At 35.7% G+C, this 23,086-nt stretch overlaps 1 protein-coding gene across 9 annotated transcripts in view; it reads right to left on the reverse strand.

The window, feature by feature from the left end:
• The window catches only part of ANKS1B (ankyrin repeat and sterile alpha motif domain containing 1B), a 1,295,786-nt gene that overhangs the window by 728,136 nt on the left and 544,564 nt on the right, over positions 1-23,086 (reverse strand). For all 9 annotated transcript variants that reach the window (XM_050749329.1, XM_050749335.1, XM_050749328.1 and 6 more), the window contains exon 11: positions 11,927-12,063. In XM_050749329.1, the coding sequence (XP_050605286.1) occupies positions 11,927-12,063 (137 nt within the window). The remainder of the gene's footprint in view (positions 1-11,926; positions 12,064-23,086) is intronic.

The following is a 23,086-nucleotide window of genomic DNA, read 5'->3' on the forward strand; positions in this document are numbered from 1 at the left end:
TATATATTTAGGATAGTTAGCTCTTCCTGTTGAATTGATCCCTTTACCATTATGTAATGGCCTTCTTTGTCTCTTCTGATCTTTGATGGTTTAAAGTCTGTTTTATCAGAGACTAGTATTGCAACCCCTGCTTTTTTTTGTTCTCCATTTGCTTGGTAAATCTTCCTCCATCCCTTTATTTTGAGCCTATGTATGTCTCTGCGTGTGAGATGGGTCTCCTGAATACAGCACACTGATGGGTCTTGACTCTTTATCCAGTTTGCCAGTCTATGTCTTTTAATTGGAGCATTTAGTCCATTTACATTTAAGGTTAATATTGTTATGTGTGAACTTGATCCTGCCATTATGATATTAACTGGTTATTTTGCTCATTAGTTGATGCAGTTTCTTCCTAGCCTCAATGGTCTTTACATTTTGGCATGTTTTTGCAATGGCTGGTACCGGTTGTTCCTTTCCATGTTTAGTGCTTCCTTCAGGATCTCTTGTAAGGCAGGCCTAGTGGTGACAAAATCTCTAAGCATTTGCTTATCTGTAAAGGATTTTATTTCTCCTTCACTTATGAAACTTAGTTTGGCTGGATATGAAATTCTGGGTTAAAATTCTTTTCTTTAAGAATGTTGAATATTGGCCCCCACTCTCTTCTGGCTTGTAGAGTTTCTGCTGAGAGATCTGCTGTTAGTCTGATGGGCTTCCCTTTGTGGGTAACCCGACCTTTCTCTCTGGCTGCCCTTAAGATTTTTTCCTTCATTTCAACTTTGGTGAATCTGGCAATTATGTGTCTTGGAGTTGCTCTTCTCGAGGAGTATCTTTGTGGCGTTCTCTGTATTTCCTGGATTTGAATGTTGGCCTGCCCTACTAGGTTGGGGAAGTTCTCCTGGATGATATCCTGAAGAGTGTTTTCCAACTTGGTTCCATTTTCCCCCTCACTTTCAGGCACCCCAATCAGACGTAGATTTGGTCTTTTTACATAATCCCACACTTCTTGCAGGCTTTGTTCATTTCTTTTTCTTCTTTTTTCTTTTGGTTTCTCTTCTCGCTTCATTTCATTCATTTGATCCTCAATCGCAGATACTCTTTCTTCCAGTTGATCGAGTCGGTTACTGAAGCTTGTGCATTTGTCACGTATTTCTCGTGTCATGGTTTTCATCTCTTTCATTTCGTTTATGACCTTCTCTGCATTAATTACTCTAGCCATCAATTCTTCCACTTTTTTTTCAAGATTTTTTGTTTCTTTGTGTTGGGTACGTAATTCCTCCTTTAGCTCTGAGAAATTTGATGGACTGAAGCCTTCTTCTCTCATCTCGTCAAAGTCATTCTCCGTCCAGCTTTGATCCGTTGCTGGCGATGAGCTGCGCTCCTTTGCCGGGGGAGATGCGCTCTTATTTTTTGAATTTCCAGCTTTTCTGCCCTGCTTTTTCCCCATCTTTGTGGTTTTATCTGCCTCTGGTCTTTGATGATGGTGATGTACTGATGGGGTTTTGGTATAGGTGTCCTTCCTGTTTGATAGTTTTCCTTCTAACAGTCAGGACCCTCAGCTGTAGGTCTGTTGGAGATTGCTTGAGGTCCACTCCAGACCCTGTTTGCCTGGGTATCAGCAGCAGAGGCTGCAGAAGATAGAATATTTCTGAACAGCGAGTGTACCTGTCTGATTCTTGCTTTGGAAGCTTCCTCTCAGGGGTGTACTCCACCCTGTGAGGTGTGGGGTGTCAGACTGCCCCTAGTGGGGGATGTCTCCCAGTTAGGCTACTCAGGGGTCAGGGACCCACTTGAGCAGGGAGTCTGTCCCTTCTCAGATCTCAACCTCCGTGTTGGGAGATCCACTGCTCTCTTCAAAGCTGTCAGACAGAGTCGTTTGCGTCTGCAGAGGTTTCGGCTGCGTTTGTTATTGCCCTGTCCCCAGAGGTGGAGTCTACAGAGACAGGCAGGTTTCCTTGAGCTGCTGTGAGCTCCACCCAGTTTGAGCTTCCCAGCAGCTTTGTTTACCTACTTAAGCCTCAGCAATGGCGGGCGCCCCTCCCCCAGCCTTGCTGCTGCCTTGCCGGTAGATCACAGACTGCTGTGCTAGCAATGAGGGAGGCTCCGTGGGTGTGGGACCCTCCCGGCCAGGTGTGGGATATGATCTCCTGGTGTGCCTGTTTGCTTAAAGCGCAGTATTGGGGTGGGAGTTACCCGATTTTCCAGGTGTTGTGTGTCTCAGTTCCCCTGGCTAGGAAAAAGGATTCCCTTCCCCCTTGCGCTTCCCAGGTGAGGCAATGCCTCGCCCTGCTTCAGCTCTCGCTGGTCGGGCTGCAGCAGCTGACCAGCACCGATCGTCTGGCACTCCCCAGTGAGATGAACCCAGTACCTCAGTTGAAAATGCAGAAATCACCGGTCTTCTGTGTCGCTTGCGGGGAGTTGGAGACTGGAGCTGTTCCTATTCGGCCATCTTGCTCCGCCTCTCCAATAAATATTTCTACAATGAACATCCTTGAGCATATTTTTATTTATTACCATTTTAATAGCCACATTTATTTTCACTATTCTCATAGTACGTCTGTTCTTAGCCACTCATGTGACTTGAAAATACTTTTATATTAAATGTCTATGTAATCAACATTTCCTTATCTTTATGATGATTCATTTGCATCTTTTCCAAAACTTCAAGTTAATGTCTAAACTCAATTTTCTTTTGTTTCTCTTCTTCTATTTTTATTTTAGGTGCCAGGGGTACATGTGCATCTATGCATTCTCATTTAGGCTGTCTAGACATGCTTTAGGGGAAAAAGCTGAGCCAAACAATGACACCCACTGAGAATTTTATGCATGTGGGAGAAAAACCCCTGAATAACACAAAAGGAAAACACAATATTAATACAGTCTTGCTATTAATGGCAATGTGGCACAAAATATAAGAAATTACATTTCATGTTCAGGAAAAAAAGATTAAAAAATTTTTTACATGCACAAAGTGCCAAATAACAAAAATTCTCCATATTCCTATAGAATAAACTCACCTGTAATTTCATCAAATGAATAGAAATGAGGATGAATAATATTCCACTGGCATATAATTGGTATGACCACTATATGGATTGATGGTGATTTTAATCATCAATGGAAGATACAATTTATAGTGGTTGTTTTCTGGATTCTGGCTTTTCCCTCCCCTGCATTAGGTCAGCCTGACCCTGTACTGTGCCATTTATCCACACTGACTCATCCCATATCCCAAATTCCAGGAGTTTATACTTCCTGTGGCTCACTTAAGCAGAGGCATCTAAAGAATGAGATGCTTGAAGGCGAATATCACCCCATATGTAGCCAACATCATCTTAAGTAGGTTCCAAAGATTTAGGGAATTTTAAAAGGTTCCCAAAAACATTTTCTAAAAGCCACAGTTGCCGTGATCAGAGCTACTTGTGGATGAGACAGAGAGTTAGAACATTACTTCTCAAAGGTCTTATTTCAATTGTAGGTAAACATGATCTAATCACCATTATAATAACAAGCTGGGCCACTACAGGGCTTTACAACATACCCAGCACCATGGCACCTTTTATCTGGTTTGAGTCTGACTACACCCCTGAGAAGTAGGCAAGGCAAATACCATTCTCACTTTGCTGAAGAACTGAGGGTGAGAAGGGTAATACAGAGTGCACGTGACAGAAGAAAGATTGGAGTTAAATTCCTTTTAAAAAGGCAGCTACAAGCAAAATTTTGTACATAATTCCAGGAATTGAGTAGACCACCCATAGCCTACCAAGAATACCAGGTTAAAAATATTTACCCTCAGATAGACTGATTTAATTGGTCAGGGGTAGAACTCAGGCAATTTTTTAAAAAGCTTCCCAGGAAATTCATATTTGTCCAGAACAACTTCAACAATTCATATTTGTCAACGTTGACTGTTGGGTCCTGTTGACTTCTTTCTCATTTTTTTTTCCTTTCCAAATGGCTCCTTGTTTTACCTAATATTATTTTCTATTATGACTATCTTTCTGTTTTTAGCCTTCTCTTCTCACTCAGCTTTTGTCACAAGTCTGGAAATTACTGAATACAGTCTTCTTTGGCTCTTTCCTTCAGGCTACATATTTTGGCCATCTATATTTCTGTTCTGCCTCCTTTTTCAAAACTATTATTCTCTCCTGAAGCTTCGCCTTTCTAGAATATCAATATCCCACCTCGATTATTTTCTACCTAATGAGCTAATTAGCAGTAATGGAAAAACTACTGGAGTTAGGAAATCAGAGATCTTCCAGTAAGTCAGTGGCTGTGTAATACTGAGAACATTATTCAAACTCTCAAAGCCTCAGGCCCAATCAGTAAAATAAGGAAAAATACACCTACCTGATATAATTTTTATGAGAAAAAAAGAAATACATACTCAATCATGGGAATAAATGGCTCAATATTCAATAATAAAAATATTTTAAAGATTATCTCCTTGAAGTTATTTTTATTCCTTATCTATTTTTTTGTTGCAACCCAATACAATATTCTGCACTCTTTCCAAGTTATATGCCTCTGTTTTTTACATACCCACTCTCATTTCTAATTTTAAAATTTAGCATATATACTCTATAACCCCACAGTGCTCAGAAAAATGTTATTCTGGATTTGGCAATAATTTTTTGTAACCCCAGTTCTAAACTCTTAATAATGGCAGGGAGAGGTGCTATGGCTTATTATTAAACTGCTTTATTGTTAGCTCATTAATCATACACAGGTCCAGAAAAATATTCAAAATGTGTCTTTCTTTCAGATTGAGTAGGCACCTGATCTAAACACAGTCCAGTATGAGTAGGCATTCAGAAATGACTCATCTTTCCTCCAATCATCTCCTTTAGTGTCTTGAGAGCTCTGGGCCTTTGACCTTTCTCTTCATTTTCTTTACCTCTACAGCCTCTTTGCTCTTTTTTGCTATGGTCCCTCCTTAGCTGCAAAATAATGCAGCCTGGTGTTATTTCATTCTGTTGAATTCCATTTAGGATGAGGTTTTGGGTTAGTGGTGAGGTTTGGATGGTACTAGGACATCTAAAGCCAATCGGAGTGTCTTTTCCAGCTGCTATTAACAAATACCATAAAGTTATGGGGTCTCTCACAGTTCTGGAGGTTGAGAAGTCCAAGATCAGGTTTCCAGCTTGGTTGGATCCTGGTGAAGGTCCTCTTTCAGACTGCAGATTGCTGAGTTCTTGCTGTGTCCTCATGTGTTGCAAGGGTGAACAAGCTCCTGTGGGCCTCTTTTATAAGTGAACTAATCCCATTTATGAGAGCTCTGCCATCTGACCTAATCCTCTCCTAAAGGCCCCACTTTTTAATACTATCACATTGTGGATTTGAATTCAACATAGATATTTGGGGGAAATACAAATATTCAGATGATAGAACAGAATTTCAAATTTTCCAGATTGTCTTCTTCTTAGGATATCCTTATGCTCATTATGCTAAAAATCTCTGTTCAATATTGAGCCCATTTAGATGACTTATCTGTGGTATTGTGCCAAAATAGCCTCTTTTTCTGCCCGTGGTCACTTCTCTAGAGCCTCCTTCTATTTTAGACTTGATTTCTATCATGCAACAGGGAAAGGAGTGTATAAACCCATCTAGCTACAACCACCACCAAGAGCACAGACCAAGAATTCAGTGTTCTGTCAACTGCTGATGTTAGTTTGTTTGAACTTTGGAACTAATTGGATTTATACACACCTCCTAAGAAAATATTTAACAGTTCAGTCCCTATCATGCATGTCTCTTCAGTCAACTTTTCAGCTCTTCTTTCTTATTCTCTGCAACCAGAAACTGTTTCCCCACCTCTGCTCATCCTTTAACATGCTGTCATAGTGCCTTATTTCCTTTTACCATCAAACTATTCAAAAGATTAGTATACAATCAGGGTATCTTTCCCCACACTTCAATTCCTTTCATCTTAAGCTTCTACATTCTTCACTTGAAGGAAATTACATCCTTGAAGGTCTCTGCCCTCATAATTGTCAAATAAACTGAAATTTTGGTCTCTCTTCTCCTACTTTCCTGGAAGCTTTGACAATATTGACCGATCACTTTAAAAATTTTTTACTTTATGTCCACAGTAACAGTTGTCTTTCTTCTTTTATTTTTCTCAATGATTCTCTCTTTTGCTAAAGACTTCTTTCTAAAGTACACGTGAGGAAATGACTTAAGTTCCCAGTTCTCAACTTCCTCACCTATAAAATGAAAATATCCATTCCAAAAAGAATCATGAACATTAAATTATATTAGATACTCCAAAAATATAATTATCCTCCTTTAGTGCAAACATTTATCAGAATTCTGTCTCTGGTACTATCTCTCTTCATTATCAAATTTTATGAATGAGAATAAAATCTTTACCTTAATCCCTCACCTCTTTCCGAGCCCCATATCAATATTTCCAATTTATATATCATGCTTCATGTTCAGTAAGTCTACAAAACCAAATTTATTATGTCATCTTCTCCTTCATCAAAATAAACATCTGTTCAAATCTTTCTTATCTTTATTAGTAGCATTCCTAAATCCCAGTCAACAAAGCCCAAATCATTAGTCATCTTTGGCTCCCTTAGATCTAATCCATCTATCTACCACTAATGCTTTATCCAAAGTGTCTCTTGCACCAAGGACTATATAAAATGTATAAAACATTATAGCCAACTGTTATTTATATTAACATGCAAAGTAAAACAATGTAATCTGCCATATCAACAGAACCAAGAATACATGCAATAAACTAATAGCCTATATTGTAGTTAATGTTGAAACATTGTAACATTGTCTGCTTTCCCCAAAGATAGGGAACAAGGCAATAATTTTTGGTTTTACCACTTCATTGCATCATTTTACTATAGTCACAGCAATAAGAAAAAGACATAAAAGGCACAAATATTAGAAAAAAGTCAAACTATCATTATTCTAAGATGACACAAAAGAATCATGGAAGTTATTTTTTAATAAAGCAAAAAACCACTCTAGCACTTAAATAAATTAAAATGGTAAGAAAAAACTCAACTGCATTTCTATATGCCAAAAACAAACAATTAAAATATGAAAGCAATAAATAATACTAAATTATTAAATCAATGAATAACAATTTTTTTTCCATGTGGCGAAAATTAAATCTTGTCCCCTACCTCACACCATACACAAAACAATCTGAGATGGATTATCGACCTAAATATAAAAACCAGAACAAGAAAACTTCTAGAAAAAAGTGGGAGCATATATTCACAACCTGGGACAAGTCACAAAAACACTAACCATAAAAGAATAAAATCATAGCTCTGACATAAAAATTAAAATATTCTGCTAATCAAAAGGCACTTGAGAAATGTTTAGGCAAATCACCGAGTGGGGGAAATATTTAGAGTGCATACACCTGACAAAGGACCTATATCTTGTGGGGCTACAGAAGAATTTATGAAGAATTACTACAAATAAACAATAACAAAGTTGAATACACCTAAAAAAAGAGGTGAGCATATACTTCACAAAAGAAGATATAAAAATTGGCAATAACCACAGAAAAAGGTACTCATCATCATTAGTCACCAGAAAAAATGCAAATTAAAACCATAATGAGAAATCATTTCACACCCAGAAGAATGGCTAAAATAAAAAAGTTTAAAAGGCAAGAATGTGGAGAAATGAAAATTCTCACACATTGCTATTGGTGACTATAAAATGGAACAACTTTTTTGGAAAGCTGTTGGGAAGCTTTTTATAAAGTTAGCTATTCATTTACCATGTGACCCAACAATACCATTTTCATTTATCTATATGAAAACATATGTTTATAAAAAAGACTTATATATGTATATTCATAGCATATTCATGCATAATGGTAAACAACAAGAAACAATGCAAGGATCAATCAACAGGAGAATTAATGAATAAATTGTAGTATATTAATCCAATGGTAAACCACTCATCAGGAAAGAAACAACATGGATTAATTTCAAAACCATTATGTTGAGTGAAAGAAATCCAAACAGTGATACGCACAAAGAAAACATACTCACTGTAGGATTACATTTATATAAAGTCCAAGAATAGCCAATCCTAATATATGATGATAAAAATCTGGACATTCTTGCCCCCGAGGCAGGAAGGAGGGCAACTAATTTGAAAGGGGCATGAGGAAACTTTCTGGGGTGATGGCAATGCTTTATATTTTGTTTTGAGTAAATAATCAAAGTTCATTAAGCTACATACTTAAGATCTGTGTATTTGATTCTTCAATTGTGAAAAAAAGATGCTTCACCAGGGAATATTTAAAAACAAGTAACATATAACTATTCAGTAAAAAGAAGATAACTGGAATGTCAATAGACCTACCTAATATATATTTCAAAGATTTTTTTTCAAGTACTTAAGTATAAGTAAGTAGAAAAATTCAGCCTTGTGGGTTAATATACTGGAGAGAAACAAAGAGAAAAGAGTAACATACAACCATTTCAGTCACTCTGAATTTAAAACAGACTGTTTCACAATCTAGAGGATTTTAAGATGTGAAATAACTGAAAGAAACAAAGTTGAAAAAGATCAAACACAGGATGCAGAACTAACAGCTGTGACTTAGTTAATACACATGCTGAATAAAAACAAAGTCAGCAAAGCACTGGGAAGCCAGCAGCTTCCAAGTGACTAACTAAGCAGAAACACATGCAATGTGTTATCAGCCCTATCTCATATTGAAAGCAAGGACTCTTTGGTTACAATGGATGCTCTTCTTTCACAGGTAGAGTTACAAGAAAATAAACCAGATAAAGGTATACAAGAGGCAGAGGAAAAGGAACCTAAATTCGCTACATCTAAGCAGTATCTATTTTCAGTGAATGAGATGAAAGTTCTGCCTTTACCTCGCCTACTCAATATCATTCTTTCCACAATAAAAGACTGAACACATCAGCTAATGGTCAAAGAACTGTAAAATCATGAATAAGGGTCACATTTATATTTTTATTTTCAAGGTTCAACACAGGTTCTAAAAGTGAAATTATCATTTCAACCATATTATTAATTTTTAATAAATTTTTAAAAAGGTCTTGAATACCCATAAATCAATCTAACTTCACACTTTTTGCATTTCCAGATAGAAAGCCAGAATTAGGCTGGGTGCAGTGGCTCACGTCTATAATCCCAGCACTTTGGGAGGTTGAGGTGGGTGGATTACGAGGTCAGGAAATTGAGACCATCCTGACTAACACGGTGAAACCCTGTCTCTACTAAAAATACAAAAAAATTAGTCGGGCATGGTGGTGGGTGCCTGTAGTGCCAGCTATTTGAGAGGCTGAGGCAGGAATATGGTGTGAACCCGGGAGGCGGAGTTTGTAGTGAGCCGAGATCACGCCACTGCACTCTAGCCTGGGTGACAGAGCAAGACTCTGCCTCAAAAAAAAAAAAAAAAAAAAAAAAAAAAAAAAAAAAAAAAAAGGCAGAATTAACAAATATGTTAGAATATTAAACCTGTGATTAAAATATAGGCTTTTATATAAGCTCACCAATAATTATCTTTTCTTTGGAACAGTTGCTCTCAACCATTTTCCATCCCTGACACACCTGTGATTTGTCAGAACACAGCAGGAGTCTCCTGTTCTATCCAACCATCCATCCTCCATGCACATCCTCTAGTCTCCAAATTCTTTCCTGAAACCTCATGTCCTACTTGAATACTCTCTCATAAGTATTTCCATGTGAATATTCTACTCCTTCCTTTCTACAATGAATGAAGAGGCCCTGAAGGTCATAACTCATATGGAGAAATAAGTCATGCACCAATGTCTCCAGAGTGGAAGAAAGAGTAGCCTAATTGAGGTTATATTCTTTCTGCAATTATATATAGAGAAAGAAAATACATAGATATATAGCTGTTATTGTTGTATTATATAAATACAGGCTGCATTGGTTCTAATTTAAATACCATCATCCCGAGTTACTTAACTTTCTCACTTATTTGTTTTTCTCCTTAAAGCATTGTTATAACATTTGAGAAAGGTGGAGTCAGTTAATAAGATACGCATTTAAGTATTGACAGCACCAATGAATTGGGTCAAGATGGAATTTCTGGCTTGAATTCTACCTCTAGGTTTCTTCAAAGATTACCAGATGAACCTAAACTCAATTAAAATATGTAGAGAATGATTTATGAAATAATGCCTCAGTTATTCAGATAATGGATCTATAGAAAAGAATCTGTTTTTCATTCATTGAATGACCAAGTGCATTTATATTAGAGAATTTACATTGGTATAAAAACAAATATATTTAGTAATGACTTTTATTAACATATATAGGACAATGTCTTACCTAAATAGCTTGAAAATGTTAGAAATGCACTAGAAACACAATAACCCCAGAAAAATCTTCATATAAGAGAACCAATGCCAACAAACATGACAGATAGCATCTAAATCTGGGTTTAGTGAGGTTTATCTTGAAGCAAATAGACCCGATCGAATTTCCTTGATAAACAGAACTTTTTGTAATGAGATGAAGGTGTCACTATGTTACCCAGACTGGTATAGAACTCCTGGGCTCCAGTGATTCTCTGCCTTAGCTTCCCGAGTAGCTAGGAACACAAGCGTGTGCCACTGTGCCTAGTAGAAGAGGACATTTTTGAAAACATTCTTCTCCTCCACATATTGAGGCACTGTGTCAAATGTTACCTGTGCCTAAATGCCCCTGAAACTGCATATTCCATACTCCTAAAGATGTGTCAAATTATACAAACTCATGAGGATTTTTTTAACCTCTGAGCAGGACTGGAAGAGGCAAATATACTAAAGTAAAAAAAAAAAAAGAAACTCCAAATCAGCTGGACGATGTAGCCCCTTTGGAGTGCCAGTGACCTTATCTATAACACTGAAACACAAATTGCACTTGAATTGATGAAGGATATAGGAAACAATTTATATTAAAGTGTTCTATAAACTGCAATGGATATCCAAAATTTAAGTGCCATTTTATTAATGAGGATGAAGATTATAATAAAAATGATCTAAAATAACTTATGTTAAAGAAGGAAAAATATTAAACCAATCATTTTCATTTAGACCTAAATAGTGTTAAAAATCATATTTGCCCTATCATTTGGCTCAAAGGATTTATTCATACTCTATATCTAAGTAGATGATGAATGGTATTGATTGAATCCAAAGTCCCCCTGTCTTGGATTTTATGAGGCCCATTCACAATGAGCCAGGTTGAGAACACCACCAATTTCATGTTCTGGGTCCATCTGTTGGCAAAAATATAATGCAAACAGCTTTATAAGTGCTATTTTCAATGAAATATCACAGAACAGCTTGTCCCAATGATATTTCTAAAGCTTGCCTGCAAACCGCCTACTAGAAAATCCAACTGAAAGAGAAGGGAGAAAAGAGAGAAATCCATACAGGAAAGTGACAGGAATGGAAAAAAGAACAAAGGATAAAGAGAGACTAGCTACCAGAGGAAAACAAAGAGCAATGTTAAACGCAGACAATATTCACTGAAACTATAAAGATAGAGAAGATAGAGAAATATAAAAATCACCGGAGTCGAAATACAGAGAAATAATCACAAACCATGCAGCATTGTCCAGAAGAATGAAGACAAAAAGATCAGGAAACACCAGAAAATATGTAACAGCTCAATAATTGGAGCATAATTATTAAAATGTTGTGAGAGAAAAATGATGTAAAATAGCTATTTTTCTAAGTCTCACTACTTCATGCAATAGGCACAATTCATTTTTCCAAAAACTAATGCAGATTTCAGTGTTTATCACCAACTTCAAAGGAAGCGAACATCCTCTTCTAACTCCCTTCTTTTAATTTAGAAGTCCATTGACATACCACATAAAATAGTCCAGGCTTGCAATATAAGTGATGTACATGCATTGATTCAAATCAAAACACATTATAGGGAAAATAACATCATTCTGGGCACTTACCTGGGGTCGAATGACTTTTACAATATTTTTGAGGGCAGTATCAGGCGATGGAGGTGAACAATCAGGTGTTGGGCCTGTTGAGCTGTTTCTATGGTTACTAGTTCCTGGAGTAGTAATTGCTACCTCAGAGGCATTATCTGCAAATAAAAATAGAACTGCCATGAACCTAATCACTCCGTTTACCTTTTAAGACTTGAAATTAATTTTCTGAACATAAATTGAGATTTCAACTTTCAAAACTGGTATCAATTACAAGATCATAATGAGGAATATGCTCAGTGGTATATTTTAAAGATAATATTTATTGAATGCTTTGTTTCCTTCTAAAATGGTAACTATCATCCTCTCGAATGTTGTTCTGAGACAAGAGTATTATTATTCAATTCATAATGATAGATTATCCAGCATAGCTCTTAAGACTGCTACTACTATATGAATAACTAAAACCTTACCTTAACTAAAAAGAATATAATTTTATGATATGATTGGGCTAAAGCTTTCCCAATAATCTTGTAAATGAGTATTAATAGTTATTAAAGTCAGAGTTTTATGTCTCCTTGATGCATAAAACCCAAAGTCAAGCCTCCTCAAATGACTTTTCCTAGAAATCCCACAAACTATAGAAAAGCATCCCAGCGAATGAAGCTTGATGAAAAACCGAAATTTGTGCAAAATGATTTTATGATGTAGATAAATATAAAATTATCACCCCTTGATAAGTATAGCATCCTATGTGGTCAAAGCTAAACGAATAAAATTTCAGAATCTAAATTAATCTTCTCTTATGTTCATTATTTAGGAGGGAGGGAATAAAGGAAAGATGACTTGAAAATCAACAACATGTATAACATTTTCTTCTTAAATTCATATTAAAGCAAAATAACATCAAAGATACCATTTTAGAATGTTTAAAATACTTGGAAAAGGATGAAAATTATTCTATAAATAACTTCTGGTAGCACCTAGAAAAGTTATTTTATTTTAACAATAATTTGGCAAACTTCAATAGCTTTTTATGAAAACTGCTGCAAGCTCAAATCTGCAAAAAAGAAAAAAAAAGGTTTACTTCTCTGTTGTTTTTAATTAGTTCGCAATAATTTTCTTTCCTAGACAGTTAGCTGAACTGATTGCAAAAGAGACTGAGACTGAATTTTTTATAGACCAGGAAGTTTCTCTGTTCCTGATCGCTGTCTACAATCCCCAGTGAAGTACAGGAATTTATCAAGGCATCTTTTCCCCATAAAACACAAAGGGATGAATTATCATACAACTCTACCTACATATAAAAATATAATTCACTGAGGAATCCAGACAAAGGCCCATAAGACAAAAAATTCAAGTATGACATATAGAATTACTTGGATGACTCATAAAATAAATCTTAAAAGTGTCCAGAGCACACTCTTCTAAGATTTAATAGAAAAGGTGGGATTTGAATTGGCATCACAGAAGAGATGGGGTGGTCTTCTGAGTAGAATAGAAAAGTATGAGTCAATATTGAAACACACAAAACATTAGTCAGCAAGATGCTCTGATTCTCTCCAATCTATCCCTTCCTTCTTTCATTCATCTAAAAACCACATATGTAAAAACACTTATTTGGGGCAACTATGAGTCAAACATTATGTTATATTCTAAAGATTAACTAGGAAGAATCTGTGGCCAGGGACTGGAGGGAGGTAGGGATGAATAGGCTAAGCACTGAGGATTTTCAGGGCAGTAAAACTATTCTATTTAATGGTATAATAGTGAGTATACATCATCATTATATATTTGTCCAACTCATGGAATACATAAATCAAGAATTAACCTATATAAACTATAAACGTTGGGTGATAATGATGTGTCCATGTAGGTTCATCAATTATAACAAAGGTATCACTTTTGTGCAGAATGTTGATAGCAGAGGAAGCTTTGTGTATGGGAATATATGAACTTTGTAATTTCTGCTCAATTTTGCTGTAAATCTAAGAAGTTCTAAAAATAAAATCTCTGAATTTTTTTCAAAAGAATCCCTGCCCTTGAGAAGTATACTGTTGGGTTTTTTTCCTTTTATTTTTTGAGACGGGGTCTCACTACCATTACCCAGGCTGGACTGCAGTAGTATGAACACAGCTCACTACAGCCTCAACTTCCCAGGCTCAAATAATCGTCCCATCTCAGCCTCCTGAGTAGCTGGGACTACAGGTGCACATTACTACAACTGGCTAATTTTTTGCATTTTTAGCAGGAGTGGGGTTTCGCCATATTGCCCAGGCTGGTCTTGAACTCCTGAGCTCTAGTGATCCACCCACCTCAACCTCCTAGAGTGCTGGGATTATAGCCATGAACCACTGCAACCAGCCCAGAAGTGTACTCTTAAATGTGGCATCAGACATGTAAACAAATTAAAATGCAATATAACTTGAGAATTTATAACAGATAAAGGAAACATGATGAAAAAAAAAAAACAGGGTGGGGTGGGGGAGCAATCAGACTATGGCTTGGACAGAAGATAGCTGTGAAAGGCTTCAGTTTTCAGGCAAGAAAGCTGGGACAAAACATAAGATACTAGGGCATGAAGGTAGGAAGAGCACAGCTGAAGCTGTTATTTCATATTACAAAAAAATTAAAGATAAGTTTGAATGAGTTAAAGGAAGTTTTATTAGAATATAAGCATGTTTAATTCTGTAGGCAGTGAGAAATACTGAAGACTGAGCAGGGAGTGACATCATAATAGTAATAGATAATTTTTATTGAGCATTTACTATGTGCAGACAGCCATGTTAAATTATTTTACTTATTGAATCTCATTTAATACCCAAATTAACTTACAAAATACGTTCTACTATCACCATCCCTATTTTACAGAGAAATTCATCTCAAAGATATATCGTCAGTTACTGGCAGAAAAGGATTCAAATTTCAGATTGATGCCATGTTACCCTTCGGCTGGTTAGCATGTCATAGTAGGTATGCAAAAGATATGCATAGGTATGATTGGGTTCATAGAAACACAGCCTGAATTAGACTGGCATAGTTAAGGTAAAAGCACACTCTACTTCAAAATATAGTTGAACCAACTTCCAGAAACTTAAAAAGTAGAACATAAACACTATGAAACATAAACAATAAAAACAAAAAAAAATGTCAACCATAAAAACATCTTTAGGGTATGCCTTTGAGTACTATATAGTATAATATTTAATATTTGGAAGCAGGAAGATATGTTAAGACTAGAGACTCAAGCTAGAGGTCATGATGTTAGCATTTTGGAGTTGATGATAAGTGATTAGATTCTGGACATGTGTTGAAATGTCCAGAATTGTTGAAATAGACCAAGAATTTTTTTTGATGGCTCCTGAATAGACAAAGCAACCTTGAACAAAAAGAACAAAACTGAGTATATTATACTACCTGACTTCAAAATATACTACAAAGCTATAATAATCAAAACAAATTGATGCTGGCATAGAAACAGACATATCAGCCAATGGAAAAGAACAGAAATCCCAGAAATAAATACACATATTTCTGGTTAATTTATTTCAAAGGTGCCAACAACACACAATGGGGAAAGGGCAGCCTCTTCAATAAATGGCATTGGGACACTGGACATTCACATGCAGAAGAATAAAATTAGACCTTCAGCTCACACTACATACAAAAACTAACTCAAAATGGATTAAAGCTGGGTGCAATGGTACATGCCTGTACTTCCAGCTACTTGAGAAACTGAGGCAGGAAGTTTGCTTGAGCCCAGGAGTTTAAATTACGGCCAGCCTGGGAAACATAGGGAGACCCCTCTCTTAAAATTTTTTTTCTTAATTAATTAAAGACTTAAGTGTAAAATTGAAGTGGCAAACCTATTAGAAGAAAACACAGAGAAAAACCTCCACAACATTGGTTTGGGCAATGATTTTTGGCTATGACCTCAAAAGCACAGGCAAGAGCAAAAATAGACAAATGGGATTATGTCAAACTAAAAAGCTCTGCACAGTGAAGGAATCAATGAACAGAGTGAAGAAACAACTTATGAAATAGGAGAAAATATTTGTAAACCATACCTCTGATAATGAGTTAACATCCAAAATATATGGAACCCAAACAACTCATAATGAGAAAACAATAACCTGATTTAAAAATGGGCAAAGGATCTGAATAGACATTTCTCAAAAGAGGACATACAAATGGCCAACAGGTATATGAAAAAATCCCTAACAACACTAATCATCAGAGAAATGCAAATCAGAATTACAATGAGATATCATCTCATCCCAGTGAAAATGGCTTTTATAAAAAAAAGACAGGCAATAACAGATGCTGGCAAGGGTGTGGAGAAAGGGGAACCTTTGTACACTGTTAATGGGAAGGTAAATTAGTAGAGCCATTAGAGACAATAGTATGGAGTTCCTCAAAAACGAAATATAGAATTACTACATAATCCAGCAATCCCACTGCTGGGTATATATCCAAAGGAAGTGAATCATTATGTAGAAGAGATATCTCCACTCCCATGTTATTGAAGCATTATTCAGTAGCCAAGACAAGGAATTAACTTGTGTCCATTAACAGATAAATGGATAAATGGAAAGAAAATGTAATATATACATACAGTGGAATACTATGCTGCCTTAAAAAGAAGGAAATTCTGTTATCAGTATAGATGAACCTGGAGGACCTTGTAAGTGAAATAAGCTAGGCACAGAAAGACAAATGCCACATGATCTCACTTACATATGAAATATAAACAAAGTCAAACTCATACAAGCAGAGAATAGAATGGTGGTTACCAGGGACTGGGGAGATGTTGGTCAAAGGACACGAAATATCAATTAGAAGGAATAAGTTCAAGAGGTTTATCATACAATATGGTGACTATAGTTAATAACAATGTACTGTATTCTTTGAAAGAGTAGATCTTAAGTGTTCTCACCAGAAAAAAAAAATGCTAAGTATGTGAGGTAATGCATATGCTAATCAGTTCAATTTAGCTATTCCACAATGTATACACATTTTAAAACATCTTGTACACAATAAGTACATATAATTTTTATTTGTCTATTTAAAAATAATTAAATTTTTAAAAATTATTGATTGATGTGCTGGATATAGGGAGAGAAAGAGAGAAATCAAGAATGACTCTAAGGCTTCTGGTCTGAGGAACTAAAAGGATAGAGCTGCCATCAGCAGAAATGGGACAGACTATAGGAGGAGCATAAATTCTCTACCACATAACTTCCAATATTGCCTCCCCATTCTCTCTTTCTCTTCTTTTGGACTCTATTGAAGTAATGCTAGGCAGAGTTTATTCTTTTAACCATTTATTCCCTCTTTTCATTCTGTCTCTCTGTTGCATTTTTAATAGTTTCTTCTATTTATTTTCTAGTTTATTGGTTTTCTTCAGCTGTGTCAAGGCTGCTCTCAAACCATTTTCTTAATTTTAGTAGATTTTTCCGTTCTAAAATTTCTATTTGGTTCTTAATCAAGTACATGATGTCACTAGTTTGTATTTTTTAGTTCCTAAAAATATTTTCAAGCTTACTTTTATATTAAAATGGCAAGTACAGTTGGCTTTGGTTTTTTATTTTATTTTATTTTTTTTTTTTTTTTTTTTTTTGTTTTGAGACAAAGTCTCGCTCTGTCGCCCAGGCGGGAGTGCAGTGGCCGAATCTCAGCTCACTGCAAGCTCCGCCTCCCGGGTTTACACCATTCTCCTGCCTCAGCCTCCCAAGTAGCTGGGACTACAGGCGCCCGCCACCTCACCCGGGTAGTTTTTTTGTACTTTTTTAGTAGAGACGGGGTTTCACCGTGTTCGCCAGGATGGTCTTGATCTCCTGACCTCGTGATCCGCCCGTCTCGGCCTCCCAAAGTGCTGGGATTACAGGCTTGAGCCACCGCGCCCGGCCGGCTTTGGTTTTTTAATATGGTAATTCCAGTATCTAAAGTCTTGATGGGTCCATTTCTGGATTTGTGGTTCTGACTCATGCTATCCTGTTCCACTGTTAGTTTCATCATCAATTCTGTGTTGCTTATTATTCAACTTGTTGTTACAAGATATACATTTAAATATAACTAAGTCTTTGTCTTTTAATAAATGTTAATTTTTAAAAACATCAAAACTTACATCCTAATACCAAATGTTGAAGTCTGTGAACAACTTACCTGTGTAACACTAGATCATTTATTTAATCTTTCAGGATTTCAATTTTCTTAACCATAAAAATGCAAATGATTATCATCTTCTATCATTTATGTGTGCAGATAAAACAAGAGAAAAATAACTTGTATGTTTTCAGGTACATAGTAGGGGTTTTCAATATATGAGTTTTCCTTTTCCATTATCAAAAGAAATATCGTCAGAATTAAAATAAAATATGGAAGATCAAAGAAACCCAGAGGGAAAACAAGAAAATAAATAGCTATCCTTTTTAGACAACACATCTTGCATGAGATTTGAGAGCAGCATCTTTTAGCTATTAACACAAATTGGTAGGGACAGAATATAGTTCCAGAAATAGAAGATGATCCTTTGAGGAATTGTATTGATCAAAGTTATCCAGAGAAACAGGACCAATAGGATATATCTCTATCTCTAGCTAGCTATCTATCTAGAAAGAGATTTACTATAAGGCATTAGCTTATATGATTAATGGAGACTAAGAAGTCCAAAGATCTGCAGTTGCTAAGCTGGAGGTGCAAGAGAGCCTTTGTGTAGTTCCATTGTAAATCTGAAGGCCTGAGAACCAAGGAAGTTGATGGTGTAAATTCTAATCCAAAGGTTGACAGACTCGAAGTCAAGAGCCAACATTTCAGTCCAAGTCTGAAGGCCTGGAAAAACCAATGTTCCAGTTTAAGAGGTCAGGCAGGAGAAATTCCCCTTTACTCGGCCTTTTTGTTCAATTCAGGTCTTTAATTTATTGAATAAGGCCAACAATAGTGGGTGGATGATTTTCTCTACTCAGTCTGCCATTCAAATATTAATCTCACCCAAAAACACCTTCACAGATACATCCCAAATAATGTTTAGCCAAATGTGTGGGCACCTCACAGACTAGTTAGGTTGAACTTATAAAATTAAACACAACAGGAATGATTCATTGCAAGGGCTGGTCTTGTTAACTGCTTTTGCATTAAAGCCAGAAGAACATGCTGGGAACTCCCTGCAGCCTGTAAGCCAAGAGTTTCTTGAATGTTTTTTTCTGAGTATATTAATACATAGTATAAGACAGTGAATAATCAAGTACTAAATTATTTAGAAAAGACTAAGTATCTTCATCTTCTGAATCCATGAGCTATACCATTACCCTGATAATTTGATTTTATACTATCTTGCATTGTTCATTAACTCTTCCAGACTAGGTAATATTTTTGCTTGAAGTCATATTTCTCTCTCCATAGCTCTTAGCTTAATGCAATCCTTTTAAAGTAATAAATGAAATAAAGTAGACAAAGCAAAACCTGTGTCAGTGGAAACCAACACAATTGTATTTAATAATACGAAGAAAGCTGGTCTGGCTTTTATAATAAATCCATGATCCTTTCAGAGAAAATCCAAATGAGAAGCGTATTCTAGAAGATATATGAGAGTCTTAAGAAGCTGGTTTATTCCCAAAATATCCTTGATAATATAATTTACAAAAATACCAATTATCCAGTGGATGTGGTAAAATAGGAGCCTATGACCAAGACAGTTTTACATGCTCAACCTACATTTCACACATGCAGTTACAAAATATTGCTGATAAAAAGGAAATGAGGCACATAAAACTGCTTAGGGAAAACTGCAAAATATACTTGCAATTTCAGATTGAAATAACAGACCTATCTTCTAGTCAGATTCCCTTACTACATATTAGATTATTCATTATGAATGTCAGTTTACTTTATAATAACAACCTTAGAAAAAATACTTACAGTTTTTTTATCTTTTAGAAGAAAAATATTCTATGACTATAATTCATGTGCAACATTATAGTCTAGTATTTTAACATCATTACCCAGCATGTGTCAGTTTAAGTATACCAGGGATTCTGATAGATGCTTTTCAGCTGAAAAATAGGACTGAGATTACTTCTGACTGGGAATTCAGGAAAGGTGTCATGGAAGAGGCAAGAGTTATGAAGGCCTCTGACAGATTAGTAAAATTCAGGCATGAAGAAATGGCTGGGAAGGGCATTCCAAGAGTTGGAAGTAGGTTGAGCAAAATGTAGAGAGATGGGAAAGAGGCGCATTTGTGGAATAAAAATAAAATATAATATTCATGCAGGAAACGCTAAGAAATGGAGGAGTCATATACAAAGACTTTGGGCTTCGAAATCAGAAAAACCTAAGCTGAAATTCTGGTGTATTTAACTTCAGTTTCATCTTCTGTAAAACAGTGCCTTTCACATAGTGTTATAAAGACAAATGAGGCATGTACAGATACATGTGTGTGTGTTTGTGTATGTGTGTGTGTTTAATACATTGCCCAACACATAGTAAGTACTCAATAAAATTATCTATTACTATTATTATCAGATATATGAATATAATCATAATAGCAAATAAAACTAGATAGGTGGCTTGATGCGTTATTATGGAAAATCCTAAGTGCATCACTAAGTAATCATCAAATATAAGTATTTAATAAATCCTAATCTAACAATTCATGAAGCATAATTTTTATTTTTTATCGTTAAGTCAAGCGTTGACAATTTTTTTCTGTAAAGGGCCAGAAGGTAAATATTGTGAGCTCTGTAAGGCTACATGATCTTTGTTGTAACTACTCTACTCTCTTCGGGTAGCAAGAAAGCAGCCACAGAAAATATATAAGCAAATGGGTGTGTCTGTATTCCAAGAAAATTTTATTTACAAAAACAAGCAGTAGACAAGATTAAGTTTGTTGGCTATAACTTGTGAATCCCTGTCTTAAGTACTTCCTATGGAAATGTTTTCCCTCTTACGCAGAGACCTAGAAGAATGTTATATTATACATTTTCATTTCCATATTCATATTATATATTAACATTCTCACTGTGTAATTAAAAACTAAGGTTTTCAATATAAAGCTAGAAATTTATCATGTATACAAAAAATGGCATTATATCTGACACTAGGGCAGTCCTTTGTACACAGCAAGTGTTCAATATGTGCTCATTGAATAGATAAATAAATAAGACCAATGAAATCTTTACATTTTAAAGTAACTTTGTTTTAGTGATTGCACATGACTACCACTTCTGGGAGAGACAGTACAAAAATCATGAGTAAAATAGCCCAAGTATCCTGTTTCAGTATTTTCAGTGAGAAAGTGCTCACTATGTACCACTTGAGAAGTTAATGTTTAACAGTAATTTAAGAGAATTAGTTAGTATTCCAAATAATTAACACATTTTACTTTCTCTTAGTGAAGGTTTGTTAAAAATGAACAATTCTCTTAAATATACTGAGCTTGAACTTCCATTACTATCACCAACAATAGTGTTAAATATTCAAGTCGTAATCAGCCAGCAACTTTACCAGATGAAATGTGTGGTAGACAGCCTCTAGGATGGTCCCAATTGAGCCCCACCTCATGGTATTCACACCTTTGTGAAATTTTGTCCCCTAGGGTGTAAGGTGTGAGTTGAACTCGTTGAATTGCTTCTTTTTTTTTTTTTTCACCATGTAAGACCCACATTTATTTTTCTTATATTCCAGAGAATAAAAGCTTGATCTTTCATGACTATATAGCAACTGTGGAAAGATAGCAGTATAAAGTGAAATGACAGGCTAATGGAGTCACCTTGAGCTGGGACTCTTCTGCTGGGGACATAGTTATTTAGTTGTAAGAAGTATCTTTTAGTTTAGAGGTAATGTATCTCCTCTTAAGTAACTTTTGCTTTCAGCAAACCATAAGAGTGAAAAATAATCCAAAAGGTTTGAAAGCCAAGCAATATGTCAAACTGAATCCTGGAGTTAATTCCTTAGTATCCAGCTCAAAGAAAGATGCCATCGTTTCATATCTGAATCACCAGAATAACATCCTCTATTCTTGGCCACATTTAACACATGAACACCTTATTCTTTCACTTTTTCTTCTTTTATTCCTTTAGAACTTTTGAAAATTTTCAAACCCACAGAAAAACTGAAAGAATAGATAGTACAATAGATATTTACATTCTCTTCTGGATCCACTAATTTTTAATATTTAGTACATTCTCTCTCTCTGTCTCTCTCTCTCCTGAATTATTTAGAATTTAGTTGCAGACTTAATGACACTTCTTCCCTAAGTAGTTCATCATTTGTTTTTAAGAGCTAGAGCATTCTCTTATACAATGACAATACAATTATTATTATGAAAATTTATCACTGACAGAATATTGTCATTTAGTACACAGTTTATATTCAAATTTTGCTAGTTGTCTCTCTTTTTTTTTTTTTAATAATCTTTTGGGACCACCATTGTACATGTGGTCCTTTTTTTTTTTTTTTTTTATACTTTAAGTTCTAGGGTACATGTGCATAACATGCAAGTTTGTTACATATGTATACTTGTGCCATGTTGGTGTGCTGCACCCATCAACTCGTCAGCACCCATCAGCTCGTCATTTACATCAGGTATAACCCCATCAAAAAGTGGGCAAAGGATATGAACAGACATTTCTCAAAAGAAGACATGCATACAGGCAACAGACACATGAAAAAATGCTCATCATCACTGGCCATCAGAGAAATGCAAATCAAAACCACAATGAGATACCATCTCACACCAGTTAGAATGGCAATCATTAAAAAGTCAGGAAACAGCAGGTGCTGGAGAGGATGTGGAGAAACAGGAACACTTTTACACTGTTGGTGGGATTGTAAACTAGTTCAACCATTATGGAAAACAGTATGGCAATTCCTCAAGGATCTAGAACTAGAAGTACCATATGACCCAGCCATCCCATTACTGGGTTTATACCCAAAGGATTATAAATCATGCTGCTATAAAGACACATGCACACGTATGTTCATTGCAGCACTATTCACAAGAGCAAAGACTTGGAATCAACCCAAATGTCCATCAGTGACAGACTGGATTAAGAAAATGTGGCACATATACACCATGGAATACTATGCAGCCATAAAAAAGGATGAGTTTGTGTCCTTTGTAGGGACATGGATGCAGCTGGAAACCATCATTCTCAGCAAACTATCGCAAGAACAGAAAACCAA

The sequence above is a fragment of the Macaca thibetana genome, chromosome 11, assembly GCF_024542745.1.
Source record: "Macaca thibetana thibetana isolate TM-01 chromosome 11, ASM2454274v1, whole genome shotgun sequence".
NCBI lineage: Eukaryota > Metazoa > Chordata > Mammalia > Primates > Cercopithecidae > Macaca > Macaca thibetana.